We start from the raw sequence: 20290 nt of genomic DNA on the forward strand, positions 1-20290 counted from the left end.
ATTGAGCCCATCCTGTCTCCAACAGTGGCAGGTCTGAGTTGCAAGTAGTTGGCTAGTTCCATAAAGTAGATCTGTTTCTTGTTACTCACTCCCAGGGATTGTGATGGCTTTCCCCAAAGTCTGCCTGGGTAATAACTGTTTATACACTTTTCCTCCAGGAGCTTGTCCAAACTTCTTTTAAACTCTGCTGTGCTTGTTACCTTGACCACGTCCTTTGGCAACAGATTCCAGAGCTCGATTTTGATCCATGTATAACTCCAAATCCTCCTCTTTGTAACATTTAAGTTTTCTGTAAATTCCTGGTTCCTGTCATGATACCAATATATTCAGCTAGAGCTTCCTGTGCAGTCGCTGTCTTTGGGAAGGCCTTCTGTTGGGTAGGTCTGGATATGAATGAGAGCTTGTGTGTCATGTTGTGAAGCAAACACTAAGTGAAGTTGTGTCTTTGTTAGGTGTTTGTAGATGATTAAGGGTATCCCCCTTTGCCCTGGCTGTTAATGCTTTTCATAAATCTGTCTTCTGGCAGAAAGGACTGCTACAATAGCGTGCACAGATTCTGCAGCACAATTATTCAGTGCCTGAATGTTTGAACCTCACATTGCTACTGACTCCTGCCAGGTAGTGTAATGAGAGAGACTTGTTTTTTTTTAGGAAGTTTTTTTTTTACTCAGACATACCAGGTCTGGGGTCTGGCACCATGAGCTTTCATTTGCAACGATCTGGGGAACCTTCCTCTATCTTATACCTCTCCCAACTTTCTTTAGTCCAGTGACAGTCCTCGGCCACGGGCCATGCACAAAAGCCCTTCCTGAAAGCCAGCAATCATGAGCCCTAAATCTAGTCACTAAGCATCACCATTTCACGACTATGACTCTGTTCCCCCACCTCCCAGGGACTATGAACACTGCCTCCACGGCATCCGTAGCCCCTGCTGACCTGGGGAGCAGAAAACCTGAGCCAGGAATTGAACATGGGTCCCTCCACCAGGTGGGCCCTGTTTGTTTTTTTGTAAAAGCACAGAGCATGGGGGCAGAGTAAACAGCTCACACATATGGAGAAAATACAACAAAAATAATGTGTGGTGGGCAATGTACTGGACAATAACTGTATGTCTAGAATTATGCACAACTGATGTATGCATACTTATAAATAAAATTCTTTTTGTTAATGGTTATTATCCAGTACATTGCTCACCACACATTATTTTTGTTGTTTTTTTGGTAAAACAGACTTCAATATGAAAAGCATTCCTACCTCCTTATAGCATTCTCTGCTTATTCATAATATAATAGTGCTTTTCTCTATAATAATAAATTAAATATTTCTGTTTTTCATTTTTCCATATTGCCTCACGGATTCCCATGGAGTGGTGCTGAAAAAGTGCTTTTCAACATATTTAAACCAGAGAATGTGAGCAAGTGATTTTAGCTTCTTGCCTTAGCTGGAAGCTCAATTGAGCAGAGACTTTCTTTTATGTGTTTGTACATCGCTGTGTATGTCGTGTAGTGATTAGAGATGTGAATCGGAACCAGAATCGGTTCGGATTCCGGTTCCGATTCACATGTGGGTTTTTTTCCATCGGGCCCGATCGCGTTTTGTTTATCGGCTGCGCCCCAGCCGATAAACAAAAAACCCACCCCGACTCTTTAAAAGTAACCCCTTAGCTTCCCCCACCCTCCCGACCCCCCCAAAAACTTTTTACAGGTACCTGGTGGTCCAGTAGGGGTCCCGGGAGCGATCTCCCGCTCCGGGCCGTCCTCCTGCTCCCGGGCCGTCGGCTGCCCCTAATCAAAATGGCGCCGATGGCCCTTTGCCCTTACCATGTGACAGGGTATCCGTGCCATTGGCTGGATCCTGTCACATGGTAGGAGCACTGGATGACCGGCACCATCTTGTGCTCCTACCATGTGACAGGGGCTGACCAATGGCACCGGTAGCCCCTGTGACATAGTAAGGGCAAAGGCTATCGGCACCATTTTGAATACTGGCAGCCGACGGTCTGAGTGCAGGTCGCTCCCGGACCCCCGCCGGACTTTTGGCAAGTCTTGTGGGGGTCAGGAGGGTCCCCCAAGACTTGCCAAAAGCCCCTGGTGGTCCAGCGGGGGTCTGGGAGCGATCTCCTGCACTCGGGCCACCGGCTGCCAGTAACCAAAATGGCGCCGATAGCCTTTGCCCTTACTATGTCACAGGGGCTACTGGTGCCATTGGTCAGCCCCTGTCACATGGTAGGAGCACAAGATGGCGCCGGCCATCCAGTGCTCCTACCATGTGACAGGATCCGGCCAATGGCACGGATACCCTGTCACATGGTAAGGGCAAAGGGCCATCGGCGCCATTTTGATTAGTGGCAGCCGACGGCCCGGGAGCCCGAGGATGGCCCGGAGCGGGAGATCGCGGGAGATCGCTCCTGGGACCCCCACTGGACCACCAGGTACCTGTAAAAAGGTTTTGGGGGGGTCGGGAGGGTGGGGGAACCTAAGGGGTTACTTTTAAAGGGTCAGGGTGGGTTTAGGGGTTATTTTTGTGTGCCGTTTTTCCCGCCCTCCCCCAAAATGATAAGGGAACCCCCACGATCAATATCGTGGGGTTTTCCTATCATTTTAGGGGAGCCCCGATTTCTGACGATTTTGAAAATATCAACGATATTTTCAATCGTCCGAAGCCCGATTCACATCCCTAGTAGTGATATATAAATGTTAAGTAGCAGAAGTAGCAGCAGGGCTAGTGCAAGGGTCTATAGCAGTGATGGCTAACCTATGACACGCGTGTCAGAGGTGACACGCCGAGCCGTTTTTGCTGACACGCCTAGCGTTTCGGGACTATCGATTTTTTTTTTTTTTTTATTGGCTGTGCAGAGCCTTTTTTTTTTTTTCGGCTGCGCCAACCCTTTAAAATTAGTTTTTTAGTATCCCTCCAGCCCCCCCCCCCAATGCCCCCGGGTGCAGGGAGGCGCAGCGACAGGCAGGGCCGTGGTGAGGCTCACTTCACCACAGCCCAAAGAAAAAGATCGTGTTGAACGCGCTGATGCTCCTCCTCCTTCCTGCCTGTGCGGCCCCGGAAGTAAACGTTGCCGGAGCCGCGTGGGCAGGAAGGAGGAGAAGCATCAGCGCGTGCAGAAGAGGAGCATTGCTTGCACTTACGGGCCGCCGCGAATCTCAAATCGCAGCGGCCCGAGAAGAGGAAGAAGCCCGGTAGCAGAGCCGCAGCAGAGCCCATCCTGCGCGACCCGCAAAGAGGAGGCCCAGAGGTGAGAGAGAGGCTGAGGGTCTGTGTGTGTGCGCGCGTGTATGACATGAGTTGAGAGATTGTGTGTGAGAGTGAGGACCTGAATGTTTGCAGAGACTGCATGTGCTTGAGCAAGACAGCATGTGGGAGTGAGAGAGAGCCTGTGTGTGTGAGTTAGACAGCATGTGCCAGTGAGAGCCTGGTGTGTGTGTGTGAGAGAGAGAAATGCATGTGAGAATGAGTACCTGACTGTGTGTTTGAGGGAAGAAGATGGAGAGAAAAGAAACAGAAAAAAAGACAATATAAAAGGAATTGGCAAAAAAAAAATAAGAAATAAGAAAGGGAAGGTGGAAAAAATAAGAAAGGGAAGGTGGAAAAAAAAAAGCCTGTGACCAATCAATTAGAAAACTAAGATCAGACAGCAAAGGTTAAAAAAAATATATATATTTTTAGTGATTGGCACATGTAATCTTTGGGAATGTGCAAGAATAGTAACATCCCCAATAGTCATGTGGCAGCAGTGACAGTGGCAGCAGAGGAATGAGAGAGGTTCCGAGGTTGCTGGCAAAAGAGAGGGGGGTCTGCCTTTAGTGTGTGCATGTGAATGAATGGGACTCTGCCTGGGGGTGTATGTGTGTGAATGCATAGGTGCCTGCCTGGGGGTCTGTGTGTGTATGAGAATGAATTGGTGCCTGCCTGGGGGTCTGTGTGTGTGACAATGAATTGGTGCCTGCCTGGAGGATGGAGCGGGAGTGGTGTGAAAATGAATGGGAGCCTGCCTGGGTGTGTGTGTTTGTGTGTATGTGAGGGAGCCAGTGAGTGTGAGAGCATGAGTGTGTATGAGAAAATCCAGGGGAGTAAGAGTTTGTGTGGGAGGGGGGGTGGAGGGGGAGAGAGTGTTTTAATTGAAGATTTAGCTGACGAAATTCAGCAACAAAAAAGTCACTAAGCAGGCAAGGTAAAGAATTATTTGTTTTTGCTTTATTAATAAATACAGTACATATATTAAAATTATAACTTGTTATTAATTAGAGCTACAAATATCACAATTATGGATTTTTCTAGAAGTGACACACCACCCGAGTTATGCTCGGCTTTTTTATGAATTTTGACACACTGAGCTCAAAAGGTTGGCCATCACTGGTCTATAGCACCCTAGGCAGACCAATGTAACACCGCCCCCAATCCCCCTCAAACCCTACCCTGAGTTGAATGTGCCCCTGATAGCGGTAGATATATAGAGTTATGGTCACCCTCTTATAGTGCGCGCTCTCTCTCTCTCCCATGCTCCCCACCATGTCGCAGAAACCTAGCAAGTGCTGGCCCTCGTGTACCCCGGCGGCGCCCCACTCACTGATGCTGCCCTAGGCGACTGCCTAGTCCTGCCTAATGGTCTCGCTGGGGCTGAGTAGTAGTAGTAGTAGTTGGAGCTGACATCACAACTGAAGCATGCTCAGTCGGTGTGCTTTTTCTGTCCAGTTCCAGATGTCGGTAACATCAGAATGACTGCATATCTGAGAAAGGATAAGATGCATCATGCATATCATCATAAAGCTCATAATTTATTCTATTGGGTGGGGGGTGTCTAAAAACCCACCTAATGTGAGTTTATTCAGATTTGAAGGGATATGCAAGGCCTCCAAATCTCACTTCTTTTTAAACTAAGGATGTAAGCTGTTTCTTTCTTTCTTTTTTTTTTTAATTTGCCAAGCTTGTTAAATCTCCCTTGTTCATAAATTTCTCTAAGTCTTTAATATGGGTGATTTGAGCTCTATTTAACTAAATTTACCTGTAAAATCTGTGTCCTAGTGTTTCAGAACACAGTGTGATCAACCCAGCTCTTTATCCTTTCAAGGTAGCACCGATTATGATTAGAATAAATATTATACATTATAATAGGTATTATTACACAATAAATCTCCCATTTTATGGTATTTTTCAAAGCTGTATTGAGAAATTACTTCATACATGATAATTTCCTTTTCTTTAGGACAGATGAATCCAGAACAACTGGGTTATGCACCTCTACCAGCAGATGGAGACAGAGCAAGCTGATGTCACAGTATATATACTCCTGCAGTGACATCAGCCCACAAGCATTCTCTTCAAAAGCAACTGTAGATAGACTAGTGAAAAACTTGATCAGAAACCAATAACCATTTCAATACTCAGCAACAGGCAACACTGAGCTCATACAATAAGGTAATAACACTAGTCTAGGGACTGAAGTAACCCCAGTAATCCCTGAAACATGTAGGCACACAGGAGGAGCATTATACAATCATTTGGCAGCCAAGGGAGAGAAGCTGGATTCATCTGCCTGACCTAAAGAAAAGGAAATGGTCAGGTAAGTAGTAATTTCTCATTTCTTAGCATCCAGTCAGATGAATCCAGAACAAGTGGGATGTTACCCAAGCTACTCCTGAATAGGGTGTGAGGCTGCCCGCGGTCCAGTCAAAACCACATGCAAAGGCCATGTCCTCCCGGGACTGAATATCCAGACGATAATACCTGGAAAATGTGTGTAAGGAGGACCATGTTGCAGCTCGGCAAATGTCGACAGGAGACAAAAATCTAACTTCTGCGCACAACACTGTCTGAGCCCTAGTGGAATAAGCCCTAACCTGACCACGTAACGGCTTCCCAGCATCCATGTACGCAGCCGTAACTACCTCTTTAATCCAGCGAACTATCATTGCCCGCAAGGCTAGCTCTCCCTGTCTAGTACTGCCGGAAAGGACAAACAGGCGATCTGACTTCTGCAAAGGCCCAGGAACTTCTAGATACTTGAGAATATGTCTCTTGACATTGAAGAGTCACAACAGACGACACTCCTCTACATCTCTCTCTCTGTCCAGAGACAGCGGAAAAATGGACTGAATCAAGTGAAACTCAGTGACCACCTTCAGTAAGAAGGAAGGAACAGTACGCAGCTGTCTCGCCCTGGAGTCACCTGGAGAAATGCCTCCCAGCAAGACAAGGCCTGCAGTTCGGAAACCCTAAGCACCGAACAAACTGCCACAAGGAAAACCTTTTTCAAAGTCCGCAACCGCAAGGACAAAGTATGTAGTGGTCTAAACATAGGGCCTACCAAAAACTCCAAAACCAAATTAAGACTGCATAGGGGCACAGAAAACCACAACAGAGGCAAGATGTCTCACTCCTTTCAGAAAAAAAGGTCCACATCAGGATGAGCCAACAAGGGTCCACCATTTACCTGACTTCTGAAACAGGCGAGAACCGCTACTTGTACCTTCAAGGAATCAAGAGCCAAGCTTTCAGTCAAGCCATCCTGCAAAAAATTCCAAAATGAGTGGAATCTTGACCAAAGAAGGAAAAGTACCTCTATCCTGACACAAGACCTCAAACACTCTCCAAACCACATACAGGCCAAGGAAATGGAAAAATTTCTAGCTCTTAGCAAGGTGGAAATCACTGCCGCCAAGAATCCACATTTCAGCAAGTAAGCCCTCTCAAGGGTCATACTGTAAGACAAAATTAAGTCAGATTTTCGTGAAGAACAGGTCCCTGCTACAACAGGTTCCTGTGCACTGAAGTCAAAGAGGTGAATTCACCAGGAGCCTCCGCAGATCTGCATATCTCGGTCTCCTGGGCCAATCTGGAGTGACCAAGAGCACCATCCCTCTGACACGTTCGATCCTTCAAATCAACCTGCCCAACAAGGGCCATGGAGGAAGGGCATATAGCAACTTGTCTTCCGGCCATGCCTGCACTAGGGCATCAATCCCCAGATGAAGAATCACAGAACTTTCACATTGAGATCCTGAATCAGCTGAAATGCCTCGTCTGACAACGTCCACTCTCCTGGTTCAGACTCTCCCTGCTGAGAAAGTCTGCTCTTATGTTGTCTTTGCCTGTAATATGCAAGGCTGAGATCATCAGGAGATGCACCTCTGCCCATTTTGTAAGTTGATCAATTTCCTGCGACACTTGTTGGCTCTTGAAACCTCCCTGCCGATTGATGTAAGCCACAGTCGTAGCATTGTCTGACATTATGCAGACTGATCGACCCTACAGTCGATCAGTCTGCTGAACTGTAAACATGCAAACCGGACAGCCCTGGCTTCTAGCTGATTGACGTTCCAGAGACTCTTCTTACCTCCAGCACCCTTGTGTTATCCGCTTCTGACAATGAGCTCCCCAACCAAAAAGACTCACATTTGTTGTCAGTACTAACCATTTCGGAGCAGGACAGGGAAAACCCCTTTCATTGATGAGTTGTCTGCAGCCACCACTGCAGTTGGGAGGAGACGTGCATCGGCAGGTGGAGCCGAATCAAATAGTCCTAAGACTGAATCCCACCATGACAGCAGGGAGCACTGTAGAGGACACTTATGCACCCTCACCCATGGTACCACTTCCAGGGTCACCGCCATTAAGCCAAGAATATGTAGATAAGACCATACAGTTGGGCACACATTGTTCTACAATAGACGGAGTTCAGCAAGCAACTTCCGAATTCAAGCTTCTGGCAGAAACACCTTGCCCTGTTTCAGTCGAATCGAGCCCCCAGTTATTTCATCAGCTGGGGAGGCTGAAGGCTGCTCTTGGCTACGTTCATCACCCAGCCGAGCTCCTGCAACAGGGAAATCACCTTGCGAGTCACCAGGTGGCTCTCTTCCAGCGACTTGGCGCGAATCAGACAGTTGTCCAATAACATGAGTACTAGGATTCTATCCTTTCTCAATTCTGCCACAACTACCACCAGTACCTTGGAAAAAAATTCTGGGAGCAGTGGCCAGACCAAGAGGCAGCACCAATTCGCAGGAAGCATAGATGGTCTAGTCCAGTGGTTCTCAACCTTTTTTTGGCCGGGACACACCTGTCAGATGGTTCTCACATGCATGACACACTGACCTTGTAACCGTCACGGGGCAAAATGTAAATATACATTCTGCATACTCAGGAACCCCCTCAACCCCCAGCAATGGGTGCAGAGCAGAACTAGGGCATTACCCGTACAGCTCACCACACAAAAAAAAGATATTCTAGATCTGATGACATCTCAGTAAAAGCAAAACAAACTCTCTTTACTGGCAAGCACAATACCCCTCCTTATGAAAACACAGTAATTTACCACTACAAATATTTAACCAGGCCCTAAACACTAATACACCTCCTATTAGGAAAACAGAGCAAGCCAAGCTGCTATAGATAGATACTCACTTAGAAGTAATTGTAAAACTATACTAATAAATGTTACAAAACAGCTGATGAACAGAATAACATCCAACAATTAAAAACTCATAAAAATTATTTAAAAATTGTCCAAATATCAGTAAAATATTTCAAAACAGCAGACATCATATAATACCCAATAATTAAAATGGCAGTCAATCAAGAAAATAAACTTAAAAAGCTGCTTTTACTTACCCTCTCCAGCAACTCTCCTACTCCTTTCCCTTGCAGGCCAATAGCACTCACCAGAAGCAGCAGTGGATGCTGAAGCTCTGTCCTCACAGTCCTCTTCCTTAGGGCCCACAACCAGTCTCTGTCTCACACAGACCAGTAACTTCCCTAACTAGTATCTCTTCCTCACACACACACACACACACACTCACTCACCAGTAACCTCCATGACCAGTTTTTGTCTCTCACACACATACACACACCAGTCACCTCCATGACCAGTTTCTGTCTCTCTCACACATACACACACACACACACCAGTCACCTCCATGACCAGTTTCTGTCTCTCACACACACACACACACACACCAGTCACCTCCATGACCAGTTTCTGTCTCTCACACACACACACACCAGTCACCTCCATGACCAGTTTCTGTCTCTCACACACACACACACACACACACACACACCAGTCACTTCCTTGACCAGTCTCTGTCTCTCACACACAGACACCAGTCACCTCGGTAACCATTCTCTGTCTCATACACACACACACACACACACACACCCAGTCACCTCCCTGACCAGTTTCTGTCTCTCACACACACACACACACACACACACACACCAATCACCTCCCTGACCAGTCTCTCTCAATCACATTTATTTATTTATTTATTTATTTAAAAAGTATTTATATACCGTTTTGTATTTATATACCGTTTTTTAAAAAAGAAATTTTATCAAAAACGGTTCACAGATTTAAAACCAAAAATAAAATAATCAAAATAAAATGGAATTTTTAAACTTTACATACATGCTCTGTCACTTACATACAAGCTCACACATACTCTGTCACTTACAACCACACACACTGCCACTCATACACCCAGGCACCCAATATACCACACACACTGCAACTCATGCACCCACTGTACCACACACACACAAGCTCTCACTCATGCACCCAGGCACCCATTCTACCACACACACACACACACACACACACACACATACACAGGCTGACATGAAGCCTCTTCTCATTGTTTGGCCCAATAAGCCTGACCTCCGGCGGCATGCAACGTCTCTCCAGCCGCCTCCCGCGGTGCGCAGGGTCTCTCCGCTCTTCGGCCCTGCCGGCCTGGCCTCCGGTGCACAGGTCTCTCTACTCTTCAGCTGCTGGTGACAGCGCGCAGCGTTTCTTCATTCTTCGGCCCCGCTGGCGGCGGCGCTCAGGTCTCTCCACTCTTCAGCCGCCGGTGGCAGCGTGCAGCGTTTCTTCATTCTTCGGCCCCGCTGGCAGCGGCACACAGGTCTCTCCACTCTTCGGCCCCGCCAGTGGCGGCGCTCAGGTCTCTCCACTCTTCAGCCGCCGGTGGCAGCGTGCAGCGTTTCTTCATTTTTCGGCCCCGCTGGCAGCAGCGCACAGGTCTGTCCACTCTTCGGCCCCGCCAGCGGCGGCACGCAGGTCTCTCCATACTTCGGCCGCCGGTGGCAGCGCACGTTTCTTCATTCTTTGGCCCCGCCGTCGGCGGCACACAGGTCTCTCTGCTCTTCAGCCTCGCCGGCGGCGGCGCGGTCTCTCTACTCTTCAGCCGCCGGTGGCAGCGCGCAGCGTCTCTTCATTCTTCGGCCCTGCCAGCGGTGGTGCACAGGTCTCTCCGCTCTTCGGCCCCACCCCCAGGACGAAGGGAAGCACAAGCGGGGCAGTGGAATACAGGGAGCCGCAACACACCTGCCGGAGCTTGGTGACACACTGGTGTGTCACGACACATCGGTTGAGAACTTCTGGTCTAGTCAGATGGGAATGTGAAGATACACCTCAGACAGATCCAGAGAGGTCAGAAATTCCCCTGAATGCTTGGCCATTATCACTGAGCGCAAGGTCTCTATGTAAAAATGCTTCTCGTTTTTCCTATTACCAGATTATTGTCGGCCCATGAATTATTTAAGAAATACTCAAAAGAAATTTTGGGTATTACTGAAGATATTATAATTTCTAATTTGTATTATGTATCTAATATAAAAAAAACCTTGGCAAAAAATGATGGGGATATGGATATTCTCCAGCCTGAAAGCCCTAATTTAACATCCTTTTTAGAGGCTTCAGTGGACAATATCCAGGTAAGATCAACACTGGTTGTGGTGTTTGCACTGGAGAGCCAGAAAAATCTGGTTCTCCAGAAGTACTTTTTGAATAAAAGTTTTGCGTTTTGTGGACAAACTATGCAAATGTTTTCAGATGTGTCGAGAGCTACTCAACACAGAAGGAAACAATTTTTGATAATGAAACAGAGGGTACTGGCTTTAGGGGCCACCTTCTATCTTAAATATCCATGTAAATGTATGATTTCTTTTCAAAAAAATAAGTTTGTTTTCACTGACCCAGGGCATTTAGAAGTTTTCCTTCAAGATAAAGGTGGTTAAGAGGGTTACTGCCCCAGTTGGAGAATGATGTTTGGCAGGAAATAGAAAAAGTCTCCCTTGATTTATGATTTTCATAATTACCTTGTTATGTTATACAAATGAATAGGCTCTCCCACTGATTATGGGGTCTGTATGTGATGCTACAGAATAATGTTTCCTTGTGGTTGTAGTTAATTTTGATTTTTGCTGTAACGCATATTTTCCTTTTCTTATTTCATTTGAATGTATTTAAGAAATTATAATAAATTATAAATAAATAAATAAATAAATAAATGCTTCTCGCGCAGAGTGACACCTTTGAGGTCCAGGTAGGGACAAAAAGAGCCCTCCTTCTTTGGCAAAACAAAATAAATGGAATATTGCCCCTTATTTTCTTGAGACGTGGAGACTGGGATCACAGCCTTCAGACTGAGGAACCTTGCCAATGTACCCTCCACTGCTTGCTTCTCCTGTTGTTAGTGGCAGGGAAACTCCATAAACATGTCCCGAGGAACACTGCGAAACTCTATTGCATATCCTCCTCGCATCACCTCCAGTACCTATTGATACGATTTGATTTCAACTAACCTCCGATAGAAGAGAGAGAGGCGTCCCCCTTCTCCTGTTCCTGGGGTGGGTCAGCAAAACTTTATTGGGAGGATTGAGAGGTTCAACTACCTGAGCCTGCGCATCTCCTGTGTTGTTGTGGATAAAAGGACTGAGACCTACCGAAGGGTCAAATCCTCTGAAAGGTCGCTCCTCTGTAAGGCCGAAAACGCTTGGATCCTCTATCATGACCTCTCCTGTTAAGGGAGTGCTGCACCTGCTTCTTATCTTCTGGCAAACAAGGAACCAGAGATTTGCCCCACTTATTAGCCAGTTTCTCCAATTTGCTGGCAAACAAAAGTGAGCCATGGAAAGGGCATTTTGATGAGTTTAGCTTTGGAGATCACATCGGCCAACCAATTTCTCAACCATCATTGACGACCGGCTGCTACTAACGAAGCCAACCCTCTGACTGAAGTGTGGACCAAATCACAGCCTGCATCTGCCAAGAAGGCAGCAGCTTGTTCTATAACTGCCCTGGAATTTATCCTCAAGTCATCGACCTCCTGGGAGAGAAGCAAGCAAGAGCGAGTCACCAAGGAACAACAAGAAGCGATCTAAGATCATTACTACAGCTTCAAATGCTTGCATAAGGATAAACTCAATTTTTTAAAGTTGAGCATCCTTCTAGGCCGCTCCTGCTTCCACAGGAATAGTGGTCCGCTTGAAGATTGCACACACAAGTGCATTTACCTTCGGAAAATGTAAGCACTCTCTTACCACTGGATTTAGAGGGTACAGGCCTTCCAAAACCCGACCCCCTTTGAAATTAGCCTCTGGGGTGCCCCACTCAAGACCAATCAATTCTTGAATGGCCTCCATCATGGGGAAAATCAAGAGGCTTTATGCAAAGAAACCAAAATGGAATTTCTCTTTGTCTTAGACACTGAATCAGCCCCAGGAACTCTAAACATTTTCAAGGTCTGGGAAATCAGAGCTGGCAGTTCATCTCTATGAAAGAACTGTAACATAGTTCTAGATGGTTCTAATCTGGGGGGAACTTCACCATCCACAAGAGAGGCAGGATTGGTGTCAACATCCATGCCATCCGGATCTATATCCAGATGTTCTGCTGCTGCTCTAGAGTACTCCGGTATTGAACAGAAGGTCCAGGCAAGGTTCATACCTGTGCCTCTACCCGAGAAGCATTGGACAGGACCAAGGACTACGCCTGAAGAAAAGGATTGCAATCCCTGGAAAAATTCTACCCATGAAGGAGTAGAGGTATCCAGAAAAGGAGGAGCCTGAGGAGTACTCACTGAGCCACTTTCCCCTGCTGAGGAATCAGTTAGAGGAATTCCAAAATCAGGCGCCTCACCTGAGTCATCTTTACCCAAACCCACATCCAGCTGGGAAGAACCAGGCTTAGTGAAATCAGAGGAAGACAATTCTCCCTGAGCCTCCAAACAGCACTGGTACAAATCTGCGAAGAGAAAGACGCTTAGTTTTCTTAGGTACAGGCACCACTCTAGCCGACAGCGCACTGACCGGCGGCCATATGCATGCGTCTAGCTGTTTGTTTTTTTTACACACTCAACTAGGTGCTCAAAAATCATGCGACCAACACCTAGGCAGCCAAAATAAATTAAGCGCACAAAAAATGAAGCGCACAGGACCACTTGTATGCAGAGGGAAACGGTGGTTAACGTGGGTGCACAGACTACAAAGCCCGACTGTGGGCCCAAAAACAGAGCACACAACCTGGACACACAGCTAGATGCTCATGCCGGACTGACAATTCTATAAAGGGCAACCTTAGTAAGTGCATGAAAAGCCGCTGCGGCCTACCACACAGTGCGCAGTGAAAAGCCGCAGAGCGGGGCCTAGCTTAAGGAAACTGCTCAACCTGCAAGGCTGCTCACATTCTCGACCCTCCATGGAGCGGGACGAATGTCGGACCAGTGCGCCAAGCATGGAGTCTGAGAGAAAAGGAAGCCCTACACAACAAAAAACCTCCTTCTAAGTCTCTGTAAGTTTTCTTTTTTTTTAATTTACCATAACTCAGCTGTACCTGGCTGAGTACAGAGTTGATCTACAGCTATGGGGGGACAAGGCATGTGCCGTCACCGCTGCGCTCGGCTTCCTGCACCCGCTGCCTTTCAGCTGTTCAAGCAGTTAAGTCCACGCCTGCTGAAAACCGACTACCGGACCAAGGCACTCATCTGAGAGACCACGGAAATCACCTCAGGAATGCTCAACTGGGGAAGGGACCATTTGCTATCACCGCAGAAGAGCAGGATGAATTCATTTCCTGAATACTTTTCTTTAAAATGAAGCAATCCCTAGTAAGGAGATGCATGTCCACCATTTACAGGAGACAAAGAATACTGGTGAACTGATGTCATTGGAGGTGTATATATACTCTGACGTCAGCCTACTCCATCTCCATCTGCTGGTAGAGGTGCATAACCCACTTGTTTTGGATTCATCTGACTGGATGCTAAGAAAAATTATTTTAAAACTGAAGAACATTAAAATTATAAATTGTGACAAACATTCTCTATGGGCTTACAATGACAACTTGCACTCAGAATAAACTGTAGTGAAGCACCGGGAAAGTATCTTCCACAGCGCAACAAGACAGTCACTATCACAGACCCAGACATCTGCCTCAGTTCTCCTGACTTGTAATTCTTTTCTAACCACTAAACCCCATCCTAAATACTACCTAATGTTTATTTTGAAAAATAGATACCATTATAAACACATGCCTAATACATACTCCTCAAAGTGTAAAAACATCATCACAAATAGAATACTGTGGAATTACAATAATCTCATGGACATTTTGAACAGTGTGCAGTTCCCCTCTTTGCCATGTGTGCAAAATGGGTTGAGAATTTAGGATTTGATCTCCAGCATGTTACCTTCCTCATTGTGTTATGAAAGAATTTTAATCAGGGGGGTCGATTTAAATCTGATCAAGAATCTACAATCATGCCAAAACACCATACAAGGGGGGTGGATTTTTATTACCTACTGTGTGAATTTTTCAAACTCTTCAAATGTTTCCATCTGTCCAAAAGGCACAACTTTACTATGATTGGGAAATACTATTTGTACAGTTTTGTTGTTATGCTGTAATGTTGTTATGCTCTGATGGTTAAACATTTTTCTACATACTTTAATTTGCTAAGATATACACAATGGAAGCCTCACATGATTTCGATGTGTGAGTGTGAGCTGTCTTACATATAGGGTTTTCTTCAATAGAGATTCTTCCCAGTGGGAATAAGAGCCCTAGACACTGCTAAAACCTCATAGCTGTTGGGACCTGAAGACAGCGTTGCCTTTCATGTACAAGGCATGCCATAAAAAAAAAAAAAAAAAAGGCAGTAATAAATTAACTGGTTTATCTGAATTGCTCTTTGTAGGGTAAACACAGTGTTCAAAGTTTTCTCTAACAGATTTATACAAAACTGCCCCACTATTTCCATACTAGAAGGAATAATTTCCCCTGTTCCCGCTATTGTAGATGGCCCTTCTTTCTTTCAGATATTTTGACTCTGAGCATTTTATTCTAGGAAAAATACATAACAAAACAAAACTGTACCTAATACTTGCATCAAAACTTTTTTTTTTTTTAAGTTTTGCTACAAAGCACTGCCCAGCTGTATTTTTTTCAAAGTGGGAAACTGGAAAAAAAATGATTTTCTACCGCTATCAAAATAATCTCAGTTCAAGCACCTAATTCCTCCCCCCCCCCCCTTTTTTTTTTTTTTTTTTTGTTAAGGGGAATGAGTGGTGGCTGGGGAAGGAGACAAGAGGCAGACGAAGCAGGGCAATCTGCAGCCTTTAGTTTTTTCAAAGTCCCCCCCCCCCCTCCTAATAAAGCACAGCGGTAAAGCAGAATTGCTTTACAATTCAAACAATAATTGCTGGAAGTCCAATAATAATAATAATCCAATGCAAAAATCCCAGGGCGCTTTATTATGGCTAGCCAGAATAAAAGTATGCATTGCTTCTGTAAGGAGTTTGTGAACAATACGTCTGCTCTTTACGGTTCGTAACGGGGATTAGGATAATATTTATTTGCTATACAGCCTTTTAAAAATAGCTCAAGGCGGTGTCAGCGAAGTAAACAAACAGGTAAGGGGCCACAAGGAGGAATCAGCTACACAGCCCGAAGGGACAAACACTAAACCTCTGCCCCTGAGGCCCCCAGGGAGAGAAGGTTTCCGCTTTGGGGGCCACTGAGCTGAGAAGTGGCCCCGGCTGGAGCGCTCCTCTTTCACGCGCGCCGGATCCGCACCCTTCCCCCGCTGTTATCCGCGTGCAGACGCCTCCGGGGGGAGGGGGCGCGCGCGCGCGGGGCCCCCGGGCGTCACTCACGTGCTTGTCGTTGACTTTCCAGAAGTAGAAGGCTCCCAGGGCCACAAGGAGTAGCAGCAGGGCCCCGGAGATGAGCGCCGCGGCTCCGATCCGCAGCAGCAGCCGCCGCCGCCCGCTGCCAGAGGAGGGCTTCGCCGTGTACGCCTGCAGGAAAGAAAGGGACGAGAGGAGCGGGCAAGGCATGAGATGAGCCGGCCAGGCCCTGTCCCAGCCCCCCTGCGCTCACTCGCCAGCAACTGACATGCATGTTACGACGGAAAATTCGATAAAAGAATTAACAAACCTAAAAATTATGATTACATATGAATAGGTTTTAACCCTTCTATTGGCGTACGCAGCAAAAAGCCTAATTTCGGGGCGCCCTGAGTTTCAGACGCTCATAGCAGATGCTGCGACGGTGCTACTTTAACGCTAGCAGAAAGTTGCTTCACTTTTTGGCGTCGCTTAACGAAAAAAAAAATAATAATAGAAGAATTAATGAACGCGCTGCTGCAGAGGGTGGGCGCCGCAGATTTGGCTTTCCCGTCATTGAGAATTTTGGCGGGAGCGGACGCGGGCTGCTCACGGGCGGAGGGCTGCACTGCTCCACGTCCTCCGGCCCGGCCGGGGCGATGATGGGGACTTTCTCCAAACTCTTCACCATGACAGCCACTGCACGATTGAGCCTGCTGCTCCAGCTCCGCGCTGCCTGCACCTCCAGCTGGGAGAGGAGGAGGAAGGGGGTGGGGGGGAGCTGGCTGTCAAGGGCAGCTCTTCTCTGCACCTCCCATCCCCTACCGTCCACTGTAGGGCTCACATTCCAGGCTGGCAGCCGGAGGCCCTTGAGCCCCAACTACATTCCTCCCCCCTCCCCACACTGCAACACCTTTCTCCAGCCCTCAGCAACAGCTCCTGTTAATCCCCCAAAACCTATTGTCCATGTTCTGTAACGCCTCTAAATCCCAAAATAACCTTCTTTTCTGTGCTCTGCAACACCTTCTCTCAATTCCCAAACACATCTTTCTCGTATTTAGATTTTCAGAAGGCATTTGACAAAGTCTCTCATGAGAGATTTCTAAGAAAACTAAAAAATCATGGGATAGGAGGCATTGTCCATTTGTGGACTGTAAACTTGTTAAAAGACAGAAAACAAACAGTAGGATTAAAAGGTCTGTTTTCACAGTGGAAAAGGGTGAACAATGGAATGCCTCAGGGATCTGTACTTGGACAGATGCTTTTTAATATATTTATAAATGATCTGGAAAGGGGTATGATGAGTGAGGAGATCAAATTTGCAGATGAAACAAAATTATTTAGAGTAGTTAAATCACAAGAAGAGTGTGATGAAATGCAGGAAGACCTTGCGAAACTGAAAGATTGGTCATCCATATGACAGATTAAATTTAATGTAGACGTGCAAGGTGATGCATATAGGGAAAAATAACCCACACTGTACTTACATGATGTTAGGTTGCATTTTAGGAGTTATCACCCAGGAAAAAGATCTGGGTGTTATAGTTGATTACAGTGTGCTGAAGCAGACAAAAAAGCAAATAGAATGATAGGAATTTATTTATTTATTTATTTATTTATTTATTTATTCAATCTTATATACCGGCTTTCAAGTTCATTTCAAGGCGGTTTACATTGATTGAAGTTGCAGTAGCAACCTTCAAACACATATATACTAAAAACAAAACATGGTACATGACTAAAATACATTAAAACCAAAAGCTAGCTGACTAAAAATATATTAAACTAAACCCTTTCAAATCCCAACAATTCTGCCACATCTTCCCAGGTACCCCCCTTCCCTCCACCCATCCATCTACCCTCCTCCCCTCCACCCACCCATCTCCCCTCCTTCCCTCTTTATTTATTTAGAATTTTTATATACCGACATTCTTGATAGACATATCGAATCAGGTCGGTTTCCATAGAACAAAACAGTCGCTGAAAAGGCGTTACATAGAACATGGTTTTTTGGTTTTTTTTTAGAGCATGGGAACGTAGATATAAAACAAAGTTTCTGAACATAAGAACGTGGCTATTAGATAAATATCAATAACATGTTAAAACAGATTTTAAGTGTCGTAGAAAATAATTATATCATAATGCCTCTGTATCACTCCATGGTGAGACCACACCTGGAATACTGTGTGTGTAAGTCTGTGTGTAATTCTGGTCGCCACATCTCAAAATATAGTTGCACTGGAGAACGTATAGAGAAGGATGAACAAAATGATAAAGGGCATGGAACGACTCTCCTATGAGGAAAGGCTAAAGAAGTTAGGGCTGTTCAGCTTGGAGAAGAGATGGCTGAGGGGGGACATATTAGAGATCTACAAAATCATGAAAGAACTTAAACAGGTAAATGTGAATCGGGGGTCAGCTTAAACAGAATCATCTCCATAGATGACAAAGCTAAAGCAGCTACCCAATTGCCACACCAGAAGTGCATACACACATGCCGAGATGCAATAAATGATTTGTTCAATAAACAGATGACAGCAGATTTAAAGATATTCCCATGCTCAGAGACACTGACATGTGTGCACTATCTGTGACAGGCAAAGTGACACCTGCAACGTACTTTTCAATATATTTATAAATGATATGGAAAGGAATATGATGAGTGAGTAATCAAGTTTGCAGATGATACAAAATTATTCAGAATGGTTAAATCACAAGCGAATTGTGATAAATTGCAGGAGGATCTTGTGAGACTGGACAATTGGGCATCCAAATGGCAGATGAAATTTAATGTGGATAAGTGCAAGGTGATGTATATAGGGAAAAATAACCCATGCTGTAGTTACACGATGTTAGGTTCCATATTAGGAGCTACCTGTTGTACACCCCGTCCGTGCTCAGCCTGCGCATGGGCCTGCTTACCTTCCCAACTCCTCTGCAGGTTCCGGGCCAGCCTCTTCCGTGGCTGCAGCTAGCTCCTCGAGGCCTCAGCGTCCCGCAGTGGCGGTCGCCGGGCCTTCCTCAGCGTACCAGGCCTCAAGGCGGGGCTCGGCGTCCTCTGTGGCATCGGCATCGGCCCCCACCCCTAGGCGCGCACGGACCACCCGGTCCCTTATAGGGTCAGGGGCAGGTTGTAGCTCCGTGGCACGCCCTAATTGAGCACAGTATATCAGGAAGTTCCTGTCTTCTCTTCCTTGCCTTGGCAATCAGGTCGACACCGTGTATGTACTAGTTTGCCTCAGTGTCTCATCGCTTGTTCCAGTCTTGTTCCAGCCTTGTTCCAGCATCCTCCTGTTCCAGCATCCTTCTGTTCCAGTGTCTGTCTGTTCCTACGTTCCCTCAGGTAATACCTCTTGGACTGACTCTCCGGTACTGACCTCTGCCTGTTCTTGACAACACTGATCGCTGCCCAGATACTGACTTCTGCCTGTTCTTGACTACGCTGATCGCTGCCTGGATACTGACCTCTGCCTGTTCTTGTTTACACTGATTGCTGCCTGGATTCTGACCTTCACCTGCCTCCTTGACACATCTGATCTCTGGAACCTGACCCCTGTTTTGGCTGACTACTCTCGGACTGACCTTTGGAACTTGACCCCTGCTATGGCTGACTACTTTCGGACTGACCTCTAGAACGTGACCTCTGCTATCACTGACCACATCTTCTTGAGCCTGGCCCTACTCCTAGCTTTGTCATCACAGACATTGTTCTGGCCTTCCTTGATTCCTCAAGCCTCCAGTTCTGACATTGACTGTGCACCCTTGATCCTGGTGGGAACACCTCTATACTTCCTATCCAGGAGACCCTCGAGGCCCACCTAAGTCCAAGCAGCCCAGGTCCCCAAGGGCTGCACCCGGGGGGACCTCGGGCTTCCAGTGGTGAAGCTCCAGCTAGCCTCTGTCTCCTCCTTGCTCCGCCTCCTGGTGGCAGTTGCTTCCTGGGCCCGATCAGGAAGCCCCTCCTCACTGTCTCAGGACAAGGGTCCACCTCCAGGCGCAACATGTTGCCAAGGCCATGGACTCAGCGGAGTCCTCCACTTCCTGGGCCCTACCGGGTTTGGCCACAACGGTCCAAGAACATCGACGAGCCTTGGAATCATTGGTCTCTTTGGTTGAAGAGCTTTGTTCCCAGCTGCATGATACAGCTCAGGCCAACCCCGTGGGCCTCTCGACTTCTCTGCTACCCAGAGCATCATTGGCTCTTCCAGCACCTCCTTGGTTTAACGGGGACCCACGTCTCTGTCAAGGCTTCCTTAATCACTGGTTCATGCAATTTGCACTGCAACCCTCTTTGTTCCAGAAGGAAACCACAATTCCACCCGCTTGGAGGGAAAGGCTCTAGCATGGGCCTCTCCATTGTGGGAACACTCTGATCCCATGCTCTCCCAGGTATCAG

General features: G+C 46.6%; 1 protein-coding gene across 1 annotated transcript in view; it reads right to left on the reverse strand.

Moving 5' to 3' along the window:
- CNMD (chondromodulin) overlaps positions 1-16673 on the reverse strand; it is a 96601-nt gene extending 79928 nt beyond the window's left edge. Inside the window, exons 1-2 of the mRNA XM_029602981.1 lie at positions 16508-16673; positions 15943-16086 (exon numbers count right to left, since the gene is read on the reverse strand). Of these exons, the coding sequence (XP_029458841.1) occupies positions 15943-16086; positions 16508-16585 (222 nt within the window). The 5' untranslated portion in view covers positions 16586-16673. The remainder of the gene's footprint in view (positions 1-15942; positions 16087-16507) is intronic.
- Between the last annotated feature and the right edge of the window lie 3617 nt (positions 16674-20290).

The sequence above is a fragment of the Rhinatrema bivittatum genome, chromosome 5 (assembly GCF_901001135.1).
Source record: "Rhinatrema bivittatum chromosome 5, aRhiBiv1.1, whole genome shotgun sequence".
In the NCBI taxonomy this organism is placed as follows: Eukaryota; Metazoa; Chordata; class Amphibia; order Gymnophiona; family Rhinatrematidae; genus Rhinatrema; species Rhinatrema bivittatum.